The sequence below is a fragment of the Bufo gargarizans genome, chromosome 8 (assembly GCF_014858855.1).
Source record: "Bufo gargarizans isolate SCDJY-AF-19 chromosome 8, ASM1485885v1, whole genome shotgun sequence".
Taxonomy (NCBI): domain Eukaryota; kingdom Metazoa; phylum Chordata; class Amphibia; order Anura; family Bufonidae; genus Bufo; species Bufo gargarizans.
The window spans coordinates 167,920,108-167,932,498 of record NC_058087.1 but is presented as its reverse complement, the minus strand read 5'-3'; the positions used below and the strand labels follow the sequence as shown (position 1 = coordinate 167,932,498).

Sequence of the window (12,391 nt, the reverse complement as noted above, 5' to 3'; positions counted from 1 at the left end):
TGTTTTAGATTTTGCACTGGGGCCCAGAATCTTCAAGTTACACCTCTAGCTGGAGGGAAGGGGGTAGGTCAAGAATTTAGGGGGGTTGCCATTTCAATTTTGGCCTCAGGCAGCAGGAAGGCTATGTGCTCCCCTGCCCTTGGGGGAAGGGGAGCAGATCTTACACCAGGGCCCATGAGCCTTTAGCTACGCCCCTCACTTTAGGGCAGGGGTAGGTAACCTCTGGCGCCCCAGCTGTTGCAAAACTACAACTCCCAGCATGCATACTTGCCGTGCTCTTCTCAGAACTCTCATAGAAATGAATGGAGCATGCTGGGAATTGTAGTTCCACAACAACTGGAGTGCTGAAGGTTGCTAACCCCTGCTTTAGATCATATCCCTAACACAGTACGGCTGTTTTATCTATTTGGGCAATGTTTGGTTCTGGTCACCGGCTACTCATACAGCTCTCGTCTTGCGATCTCCACGGAGGAGATATGGATGTCATTGAGAATCTGCAGTTTGGTTATGGCGTTAAACTGCTTCATGCGGTGCCGATACTGGATGATCTTACTGTCATCTACGTAAACCTGGAAGTTCTCTCTGTCGGAGTAGATTTCAATCTAAAAGAAAAAAATGAGATGACAGAAATACATATGTTATATGCACAAGCATGTACGTGTCATAGAGGCAGACCACAAAACTGCTATGGGACCCTTAGTGAGAGGGGACATGGTCCATTCTCTTTGCTACTGGGTGGTGGGAATCGGTGCAGCACTTTTCTCTCTAGCAAATATGGGGGCTCTAGCCCAAGGATCATGGAGAGTCAGAATGAACAACCTGGTACTATAGTGTTGGGCCCATTTAATTCTTTTCAGTGCGGACCTACAAACATGAATACCTATGCGCACACGTGCATACTGTATGGGCATCTGGCGGAGAGACCAATCTATAATGACTAGCCGAGGTGAAAGCATGCTGCTCAGTGCTGGGCATGCAACCGGAGATTCTGGGCACTAATCTTGCCCAACATTATCAATGCAACAACCCGGATGGGAGTGGTAGTGGAACGCCGATGTTGGTAGTAGCCCTCATGGTGGCTATGGTCCTCTCCAGTTCTCCCTGAGCTGAGAACCATAAAGGGAGGGGTGCACTCTTTCTTGCCCTCGGTTCACACCCTGGTTTGGGGATCTTCTGCCTGGTGGTAGGTGGGGTGCCCGTGATGTAGGTGGGTCCTGGGGTGCAATGCAGGGATCTCATGTCTAACATAGCAGTGCTGTACAATGATGAGGTTGGTGTGGGGGTATCAAAAACTGTTTACTAGAAACTTGGGCAGTTCAGACACATACTTGTATGGGTAGGCACAGTTTTTTAGAGTGCATCATGTAATTCTCCCCAAAGGCTGTGTATAGGTGAAAGGACCATATAGTGACCCCCTCTGAGTCTCTCTCCAGATAAACCAACCAATCTTCCCAATCTGGCCAATGAGGTGCAGTTCTTTCTCTCTCTTTCTTTTACCCACTCAATATTTCTACAATACCCAGCTGCATGGTGTAGTCCAGTCCGTCTCTTGCATATGGAACGGAGCCTGAAGCTACTAACCCAATCCAATATGCAGTGAAGTCTGTAGCCTGACACATGTGTCACCTTCCTTGGCTTTTTATCCATGCACTCTCCTCTGGCCACTCTACTTTCTATTAAGTTCTTGTCTTCCTCAGAGGCTGGCACTTATTCAGTCACATTTCTGGCTGTACTTGGTTCACAGAGTTGGTGTAACCCTTGTCTGTTGATTCCCTCACCTCTCCCACACAGATTGCACACGGTCCACAGCCCCCCTCCACCCCAGCAGCTGAGGGCTGGCAATTTAACACCATATACCTTTAAGGATTACAATACATTAAAGCAACAGGAAACCCCCTTTAGCAGTAAACCACTGGGTCACTGCATCAACACCAGTGCATAAATCACAGTCTCCATTCAGTTTAATCTTACCTGGAAAGGCTCATTTGCTTCCATGGGGAAAGTATCTGTGCGCTCCTCTTGTCCCCAGTGGCTTGATAAGAATGAATTGCAGATAATGCTGCCCTCAGAAAAACGAGGATTAAAATGGAAAGCAATCTGGTCCCCCGAGTCTGTGAGGAAGTTGATTTCAAAGCTGTTCATAAAGGGTACACAAGTCAAATGCTACACTGAGAGGATGCAGTATTATTATTATCTGTTATAATGTCCCATCCCCCCGTATATCAGTGCCCCCACCCCCCACACACATCCCACCACTGTCTATAGTATAAATGATCAATAATTTGTCTGTTCTTTTTAATATAACATCATTAAAAACAAGCTTTGGGCGCCCCCTCAATGTACAAATCTGATGACGCAGCATCCTGGAGCCACATACAGATGCAATTCATGGAGGGCTGCTTTTTGGAAGAAACCAGTCCTCCATGCAGCACAGCTCCTCCAGGAGCCCGGGAGGTCGCCCCTTTTTCTGGGAGCCTCCTGGACATTTCAGGAAAGTTGGCAGGTACGTGCATAATATATACATATAGACAGCTATATACATTTCAATATCGTCTGCCATGTTTTATGACAACGTTGCACCACAGGGGTGTGAATTTAGTTGTATTCTTCTTAAGAAAAGCTCCCTCTAGTGGTAGATGTAAGCAGTCAGAATTGTATCATTTAAAGGGGTTATCACAGGATTAATGTAAAAAAAAAAAAATGAGAATCAGACATCATATAATACATGAAAGTCTCTTTCTACCAAAGCTACAACCAGCCCTGTACCTCACATGGATCCAGAGATCTCCCCATTCATTGCTCTGCTAGATTTATTTCAAGCTGACTGCTCAGGGGGCTTTTCCTTTCTCAAGGAAAGTGTCTTTCCTGCTGCAGCACAGAAGGAATGTCCTTCTTCTGCAGCTCAGGGTGTGTGTCCTTTCTGCTGCAGCCCAGGGGTGTGTGTCCTTTCTGCTGCAGCCCAGGGGTATGTTCTTTCTGTTGCAGCTCAGGGTGAATGTCCTTTCTTCTGTAGCACAGAAGGAGTGTCCTTTCTTCTGCAGCTCAGGGTGTGCATCCCTTCTTCTGCAGCTCAGGGTGTGCGTCCTTTCTTCTGCAGCTCAGGGTGTGCGTCCTTTCTTCTGCAGCTCAGGGTGTGCGTCCTTTCTTCTGCAGCTCAGGGTGTGCTTCCTTTCTTCTGCAGCTCAGGGTGTGCGTCCTTTCTTCTGCAGCTCAGGGTGTGCGTCCCTTCTTCTGCAGCTCAGGGTGTGCGTCCCTTCTTCTGCAGCTCAGGGTGAATGTCCTTTCTTCTGTAGCACAGAAGGAGTGTCCTTTCTTCTGCAGCTCAGGGTGTGCGTCCCTTCTTCTGCAGCTCAGGGTGTGCGTCCTTTCTTCTGCAGCTCAGAGTGTGCGTCCTTTCTTCTGCAGCTCAGAGTGTGCGTCCTTTCTTCTGCAGCTCAGGGTGTGCGTCCTTTCTTCTGGCAGCTCAGAGTGTGCGTCCTTTCATTCTGCAGCTCAGGGTGTGCGTCCTTTCTGTCTGCAGCTCAGGGGTTGCGTCCTTTTCTGCATGCTCAGGGTGTGCGGCCCTTATCTTCTGCAGCTCAGGGTGTGGGCGTCCTTCTTCTGCAGCTCAGTCTTCTTCTCTTCTGCGCTCAGGGTGTGCGTACTTTCCTTCTGCAGCTCAGGTGTGGTGCGTCCTTTCTTCTGCAGCTGCAGGGTGTGCTTCCTTTCTTCTGCAGCTCAGGTGTGCGTCCTTTCTTCTGCAGCTCAGGGGGTGCGTCCTTTCTTCTCTGCAGCTCAGGGTGTGCGTCCTTTCTTCTGCAGCTCAGAGGGTGCGTCCTTCTTCTGCAGCTCAGGGTGTGCGTCTTTCTTCTGCAGCTCGGGTGTGCATCCTTTCTTCTGCAGCTCAGGTGCCCTTTCTTCTGCAGCTCAGGGTGTGCGTCCTTTCTTCTGCAGCTCAGTGTGTCTTTTTGCTGTGCCAGGGCCTTCGTTCGGCAGTTTCTTCTGCAGCTCAGGGTGTGCGTCCTTTCTTCTGCAGCTCAGGGTGTGCGTCCTTTCTTCTGCAGCTCAGGGTGTGCGTCCTTTCTTCTGCAGCTCAGGGTGTGCGTCCCTTCTTCTGCAGCTCAGGGTGTGCGTCCTTTCTTCTGCAGCTCAGAGTGTGCGTCCTTTCTTCTGCAGCTCAGGGTGTGCGTCCTTTCTTCTGCAGCTCAGGGTGTGCGTCCTTTCTTCTGCAGCTCAGGGTGTGCGTCCCTTCTTCTGCAGCTCAGGGTGTGCGTCCTTTCTTCTGCAGCTCAGAGTGTGCGTCCTTTCTTCTGCAGCTCAGGGTGTGCGTCTTTTCTTCTGCAGCTCCGGGTGTGCATCCTTTCTTCTGCAGCACAAGAGAAGTGCACTTTCTTCTGCAGCTCAGGAGGAGTGTGGCTGAGGCTCAGGAGCATGGTCCTTTTTGCTGTAGCACAGGCGCAATGTCCTTTCTTCTGCAGTGCAAGGGGTATGTTCTTTCCGTTGCAGCTCAGGGGTTGTGTCTTTTCTTCTGCAGCTCAGGAAGAATATTCTTTTTTGCTGCAGCTCGGGAGGAGTCTCCTTTCTTCTGCAGTGCAAGGGGTGTGCTCTTTCTGTTGCAGCTTAGGGGTGTGTCCTTTCTGCTTCAGTCCAGGAGGAATGTCTTTTCTTCTGCAGCTCAGGAAGTGTGTCCTTTTTGCTGCAGCTCAGGAGGAGTGTCGCTTCTGCTGCAGCAGCTCAGTAACATTGCTGAGCATGTGCGTCCTCCTCAGCAATGTTATTGAGGTGGACTGAGAGAAGAATGAACAGCAGGTGGCGCTATACATATGCATTTTACTGAGTAACTCAGTGGCTATACAACATTTTTGATTACGTGCATGTAATTACAAAACTGTTCAGGTCCATGAGCTGCTTGAAAAAAATGTAGAATATTTTTCATGGGACAAGCCCTTTAAATCTATGGGGGAAATGTATCCATCCCTGCACTCCCGAATTCTGGCTTCAAAATTTCAAAATAGGGCTTTGCAACATTTTAGCCTTATCTGTACAGAAAGTGGCTGGGCAGGTGACATGAATGAAGTGGCTTGGAGGAAGAGCTTGCCATCTACTTCTGCATGTTTGACCTAAGGAGGATGGAAAGTGATGAATTAGCATCTTACTCATTCTCAGCGGAACCTGTCTCTCCCTTTATGATCAAACTCCATCCGGGACACAGGCCCTGCGGACAGGACGCTTCAAACTGTAACAAAGAAAGTAACCAAATCAGAGCAAGGAAGATAAAACAATGACAATGTTGCATTCTATATCTTGTAACCTTTTTCTTATTTTTCTCGTTTATTTCCAGCAGTCCCATAGAGAATGAATGGAGAGGCAGAATGCATTCTCAACCAGCTGCTCCATTCATTTCGGGGTACAGGCGCCCCAATCTTGTGATCAGTGGCGGTTCCTACAATTTAATAGTTTCCTCCTGTGCCGTGATGCGAGGATAACTTCTTATAACGGGATTGCCCTTTTATAAGGGGGTTCTCGGGTGTTTAAAGGGGTATTCCCATCTTGGACATTAGGGGCATATTGCTAGGAATGTCTGATGGTGTGGGTTCCACCTATCCTTAGAACGGAGCCCGCAAGGCCACGCATGCGCAGCCGCCCTTCATTTATTTGTATGGGTGTGCTGAAAATAGCCGGCTATTTTTGGAAGTCCCATTGAAATGAATGGGAAGCGCATGGTGTAAGCGCGACCACTGCTCCAACTTCTATCGGGCTTACGGAAATTTCGGCAGTTCCATAGAATTGGACTGCGCACGCGCGGTGCAGCCTCAGGCACTTTGCGGGTTCTTTTCTAAATATAGGTATAGGTCCCAGCCACCGGGGGCCTTCATCGGGCTGTTCTCGGAACTGCCTGCTCCCGGTGACTGCATTTGATTTAAGACTGGCTCCCGGCACAGGCACAGGTAAGGGCTTACCTGTGCATCGCCGGACGGGTGAATCTACCTTACTAAAGATGGCAGCCCGCATGTGTTTGCTGGCGAACACTGCGAACTGACTATTAGTGCTCACTGGCCTCTTCAAACAGCTGATTGGTGGGGGTGCCGAGACCTGGACTCACACCGATCAGGTACTCAGGACAGGTCATCAATATTAAACACCTGGAAAACCCTTTTAAGGTGGAATTCACATCACCATTATTTTTACTTTCTTCTGATCTGGCTTAGGCCTCATGCACATGACAGTTGTTTTTTGTGTCCGCAAATTGTGCGTCTTCCAAAAAAAACGGATGTGGCATCCGGTTTTTTTGGGAGGATCCGTTTTTTCCCCCCAGATCCCTTGTAATAAATGCCTATCCTTGTCCGCCAAATGTGAAAAAAGTAGAACATGCATTATTTTTTTTGCTGAAGGGAAACACGGACAACGGACGCGGAACACAAACAGATGAACTATCAGCATTTTTTTGCTGACGCATTGAAATGAATGGGTCCCCATCCTATCCGCAAAAAAAACGGAACGGAGGCCGAGAAAAACAACTGTCGTGTGCATGAGGCCTAACAGGACTTTTTTTTCCATCTAAAATAACGGATCTCTGACGGAAATGGCTCAAACGGATGCAAAATGTCCATAACTGATGCACAGGATCTGGTTCTTATTCAGGATTTTTTATTTATTTTTTTGTTCTTCTGACAGATCATAAGAACGTAAAAAATAACGGTGATGTGAACTTGCCCTAAGGGTACGGCCACACGGTCAGGTTTTCGCGTGTAGTTTTGGAAGCCAAAACCAGGAGTGAATTCAAAAAGAGAAGATGTTGTATCTTTCTATCCTTTTATGATCCACTTCTGATTTTGGCTTCCAAAACCGCATCAGGAAACCTGACCGTGTGACCGCACCCTAAGCTATAGTTTGCAAGCTCATACTTCTGTGTAGGAGCTGTAGACTCAAAGCGGTAGGATATTTTTCATTTGTTGCAAATTGCTTTTTCGATGCCATGGAGAAATAAAATCAAAGAAACAAATCCTTAAGTTATAAAGTTCTTTCTTGCAAAGAATGGCCAAAAGTTATGAAAATTCATCAATCTTGGGTCCACAGGTGAGCTCTTTCTATTCTAGGATTTAATAAATGCCGTGTGAAATTCGGATGGTTCTGCACAACGGCACAATCCTTCCCCAGCAGGTTAGCGATATGGTTGATCAGAGCACACTGCGTCTGGAGATGAAGTCTTGGGCAGCCGGGGAGTCGATTTTTACCTCTAATCTGCCACATAGAAATACAGCACCTGTGAACCGCGGCCGCCTCGTTGCCGACCTACTGACTCAGGAGCATTCAAGTGTTTAAAACCCACTGTCGGCTCTGCGACCCTGGGCAGACAAACCATTAGATTTCTCAAAGCTTAGTTGTGGAAATCTCCGGTGTTGCAGTTTCAATGGCGCTTTGTTTTATATCTGTTCTATATTTGGCTGCGTCTATGAAGAGTCGTAATGGGGAGATGAGTTCCAAAGGGTCTTCCAGTGGGTTTGGACACAATCAGTGGGCTTCTAAGGGTACAGCCCGCGGTCAGGTTTCTTGATGCAGTTTTGGAAGCCAACATCAGGAGTGGATCATAAAATGAGAGAAATGACAGATACGACTTTTTCTCTTTTTTTGAATTCACTCCGGGTTTTGGGTTCCAAAACTGCATCCAGAAACCTGGCCATGTGGCCGAACCCTAAGGCTTATTGCACACGAACGTGTTCACCCCGTGGCCGTATTGCGGATACGCAATACACGGGCACCGTTCCGTGTGCATTCCGCATCACGGATGCGGACCCTTTCACTTCAACTGGGTCCGCAAATCCGGAGATGCAGAATGGTGCGGAACGGAAGCATGGAACGGAACTATGGAGTGCTTCCGTGGGGTTTCGTCTCGTACTTCCGTTCCGCAAAAAGATAAAACATGTCCTATCTTTTTGCGGAACGGCCCGATCCCGGACCCATTAAAGTGAATTTGCGGGCCGCAGCAAGGCCACGGGGCGCACACGTTCGTGTGCAAGAGGCCTAAGGCAACAGGAAACCATAGGTCCAATGACAACCATGTTCTGTGCAGCATGATTAACAACTGCCCCGATTTTGCTGGGGCAATCCTGTGAACCAGTCCATAACCTCTCCCCAAAGCGGGTATTTTGTGGGTGTTCCCAGGCAGTCAGAAGGGCATAGCTGTCCCAAATTTTCCTTTTTGCATGTTCATAAGTATGGTAGAGATGAAGGGTGGACACTCAGATAAAAAAAAAAATTCTAGTGGGCGTAAGGAGCTCCCAATCTGACAATGACGCCAGAGACATCTACAGGAGGTACTCCGCAGACTGGTTGGGTAGTGGGCAGAATGAGGCCATGCATGGGGTAGAATGAGAAGAACAAGTGTGGGTAGAGGGGCTTCATGGGTGACACCAGCTAGATTAGAGCCAGTGTGGCATTACTGCTACCCAATGCCCATCCAGCTAAACACTATGGCATCCTACTGTGCCCATCCTTCTCTACGTTATCCAGATCTGCCAACCTGGAGCTTAGGTGTCAAAGCTGAGAAAAAAAATTGTGCCCTCTTCGCTGCAACCAAAGTCTATGTGATAGATTAAAAAACAAATTTGAATGAAATCAGAAGTGGGTTTCTGTGTACTACCAAACTATGACAACTACTACTCTCATTGTGTCATTGTTTAGGAAGCAGTACCTTCTGCGAGGTCTGTGTACGGGTGCATTCACATCACCTTTTAGCTTTCTGTTCTTCTGATCCATCAAAAGATGAGAGAAAGAAAAAAAAAAACGGATCCTGTTTAATCAGTTATACATAGGATTGCATAGGATCCGTTTTTTACAGGATCCTGCTTTTTTCTCTCTCTCTCTTTTCTTCTGACCGAGCAGAAGAACGGAAAGCTAAACGGTGATATACAGTACAGACCAAAAGTTTGTGGACACACCTTCTCATTCAAAGAGTTTTCTTTATTTTCATGACTATGAAGGCATCAAAACTATGAATTAACACATGTGGAATTATATACATAACATAAAGTGTGAAACAACTGAAAATATGTCATATTCTAGGTTCTTCAAAGTAGCCACCTTTTGCTTTGATTACTGCTTTGCACACTCTTGGCATTCTCTTGATGAGCTTCAAGAGGTAGTCACCTGAAATGGTCTTCCAACAGTCTTGAAGGAGTTCCCAGAGATGCTTAGCACTTGTTGGCCCTTTTGCCTTCACTCTGCGGTCCAGCTCACCCCAAACCATCTCGATTGGGTTCAGGTCCGGTGACTGTGGAGGCCAGGTCATCTGGCGCAGCACCCCATCACTCTCCTTCATGGTCAAATAGCCCTTACTTTCAAAGTTTTCCCAATTTATCGGACTGGCTGACCTTCATTTCTTAAAGTAATGATGGCCACTCGTTTTTCTTTACTTAGCTGCTTTTTTCTTGCCATAATACAAATTCTAAGAGTCTATTCAGTAGGACTATCAGCTGTGTATCCACCTGACTTCTCCACAACGCAACTGATGGTCCCAACCCCTTTTATAAGGCAAGAAATCCCACTTATTAAACCTGACAGGGCACACCTGTGAAGTGAAAACCATTTCAGGTGACTACCTCCTGAAGCTCATCAAGAGAATGCCAAGAGTGTGCAAAGCAGTATTCAAGTCAAAAGGTGGCTACTTTGAAGAACCTAGAATATGACATATTTTCAGTTGTTTCACACTTGTTTGTTATGTATATAATTCCACATGTGTTAATTCATAGTTTTGATGCCTTCAGTGTGAATCTACAATTTTCATAGTCATGAAAATAAAGAAAACTCTTTCAATGAGAAGGTGCGTCCAAACTTTTGGTCTGTACTGTAAATGCACCCTTAGGCCTCTTGCACATGAACGTTGTGTGCCCATGGCTGTATTGCTGCATGTCCTCATACGGCAGGTCCGCAATACACGGGCACCGGCCCTTGTGCACTCCGCGTCACGGATGCGGACCCATTCACTTGAATGGTTCCGCAATCACGGAGATGCAGAATGGAAGTCCGGTGTGGACGGATCACGGACCCATTCGAGTTGAATGGGTCTCAATCCGTTCCGGACGCTGCACGGACATTGCAAATTGCGGTCCCCAATGCACAGAACTGGATGCACAACAGTTCGTGTGCAAGAGGCCTTAAAGAGATTGCCTTACCAGGTTGCTTCCCGTTATGTTCTCATTTTAAACATTTCTATGTATTTATCCAAAACTTTTACGTGGTTTTCACTTTAAAAAAAATTAATTGTTGCTATGTGAAAACCATCAGCAAGTTGCTGTTGACGGATCCACAGTTCTTATATTCTCTAATATAAGGAAGCTGTGAGCATGTCGACTCGTCAGCACATTCATTTTCGATGCTGAGATGGTAACAAATATTGGGTGTTCTTATATTAATGAGCCATGCTGGCCATTACTTCACATAAGCTCTATGTAAATGAAAATAAACCTATGAGCAGATCTGTCAGCAGCAGTTAACCTGCTTGTTGATAGTTTCCAGCAAACAAACAGCTGAAAATAAGTGAAAATTGTCCATGAAAAACCTATGTTCTGATCATCGCTTACCTTTAATGCCATCTTCACTGACGGGCAGCGGAATTGCAGGGCAGACCAAACCGTCACCCCCTCATATACCGTCGGGTGCATCAGCCAATCACGTGCCGGAGATTAACGTCAAGACAATGGAAATTTGTGAGAGGTCAGGGCACATCAGACCTCGGGGATAGGACGTCCATAACACAATGGCTGATCTCAGCCTGCCTTTGTTGATGCTCAGGCATTAAAGCTGCCAGTAACTTTGTGTGTGTGAGACATAACCAGAGGATTAAGTGCTGTCATATTGTGAGTTTAACACGGATAAAACCTGCTTCGGTCATCATTTAACAGGGGGAAACAACATGTTAGACAATTCCATTATCGTACAGCTGGCCAGGCCTAGACAGTGCCAAAGAACCTAGTCATTTAGCCCTACTACACTTAAAGGGACACTGTGATTCGAAATTCTCTGCTGAGCAATTTCTTATATAAAATGTCTAATATATGTTTAAATTGGTTGCTCTCCGTTTCTCTGCGTAGATGTGAACTATAGAATTGTTGCTTCCTGCAGCTACCACTAGAGGGAGATAAAGAGCTTACTGCTTGCTGTTGTAGTATTGAGTGCAGTGCTGATAAGCTATGGTTGCCTATGCAGGGGATTTGGAGCCCACTAGCAGAAAGGTGGCCATGCACTGTAAATTCATGGTTTTGGGAATAGTAAGACAGTGCTAATAAAAATGTATTACCGTATATGGTTTTAGTGAAATAGCGCTGAACTATTTAGGGATGATAATTATGTATGATAACTTGGACAGTGCATTGTAAGGTTTCCCCCGCTGATATCTACTGCAGGGGGTAGGGTTTCCTGCATGGGTCCTATAATAAGTCTAATTACTTCTCTGTCTGTACCGCCATTTCCTGATGATCCAGATGATGTCCTAGCTACGTCCTGTGTAAAAACCGTCTGCAGCTGTTCTGTCATGAAACGCGACTTGACAGTTATAGACCCTGGAGAACTTTTGTTTTGTTGCCTGCTGAATTGTGTTCCTGAATTATATCATGTTAAGTGCAGGTATAAGCTTCAGAATCAGATAGGTATTAATAGGACTTAAGCCTGGAAACTGTAGGCTGCCTGCTGTTCACAGACTTTATATTAGTGTGGGCTGGAAACCGTAGGCTGCCTGCTGTTCACAGACTTTATATTAGTGTGGGCTGGAAACCGTAGGCTGCCTGCTGTTCACAGACTTTATATTAGTGTGGGCTGGAAACCGTAGGCTGCCTGCTGTTCACAGACTTTATATTAGTGTGGGCTGGAAACTGTAGGCTGCCCGCTGTTCACAGACTTTATATTAGTGTGGGCTGGAAACTGTAGGCTGCCTGCTGTTCACAGACTTTATATTAGTGTGGGCTGGAAACTGTAGGCTGCCTGCTGTTCACAGACTTTATATTAGTGTGGGCTGGAAACTGTAGGCTGCCCGCTGTTCACAGACTTTATATTAGTGTGGCCTGGAAACTGTAGGCTGCTGCTGTTCACAGACTTTATATTAGTGTGGGCTGGAAACTGTAGGCTGCCTGCTGTTCACAGACTTTATATTATTGTGGCCTGGAAACTGTAGGCTGCCCGCTGTTCACAGACTTTATATTAGTGTGGCCTGGAAACTGTAGGCTGCCCGCTGTTCACAGACTTTATATTAGTGTGGCCTGGAAACTGTAGGCTGCCCGCTGTTCACAGACTTTATATTAGTGTGGCCTGGAAACTGTAGGCTGCCCGCTGTTCACAGACTTTATATTAGTGTGGCCTGGAAACTGTAGGCTGCCCGCTGTTCACAGACTTTATATTAGTGTGGCCTGGAAACTGTAGG

At 46.7% G+C, this 12,391-nt stretch overlaps 1 protein-coding gene across 1 annotated transcript; it reads right to left on the bottom strand.

Annotated features, from left to right (window-relative positions):
- Positions 1 to 434: 434 nt before the first annotated feature.
- GRIFIN (galectin-related inter-fiber protein) lies at positions 435 to 10,616 on the bottom strand. The gene is made up of 4 exons (XM_044302590.1): positions 10,560 to 10,616; positions 5,136 to 5,215; positions 1,972 to 2,134; positions 435 to 602 (listed from the first exon to the last, which is right to left on the bottom strand). Exons 1-4 carry the CDS (start codon positions 10,569 to 10,571, stop codon positions 435 to 437), a joined length of 423 nt encoding a protein of 140 aa, XP_044158525.1. The 5' UTR covers positions 10,572 to 10,616.
- Positions 10,617 to 12,391: the final 1,775 nt, after the last annotated feature.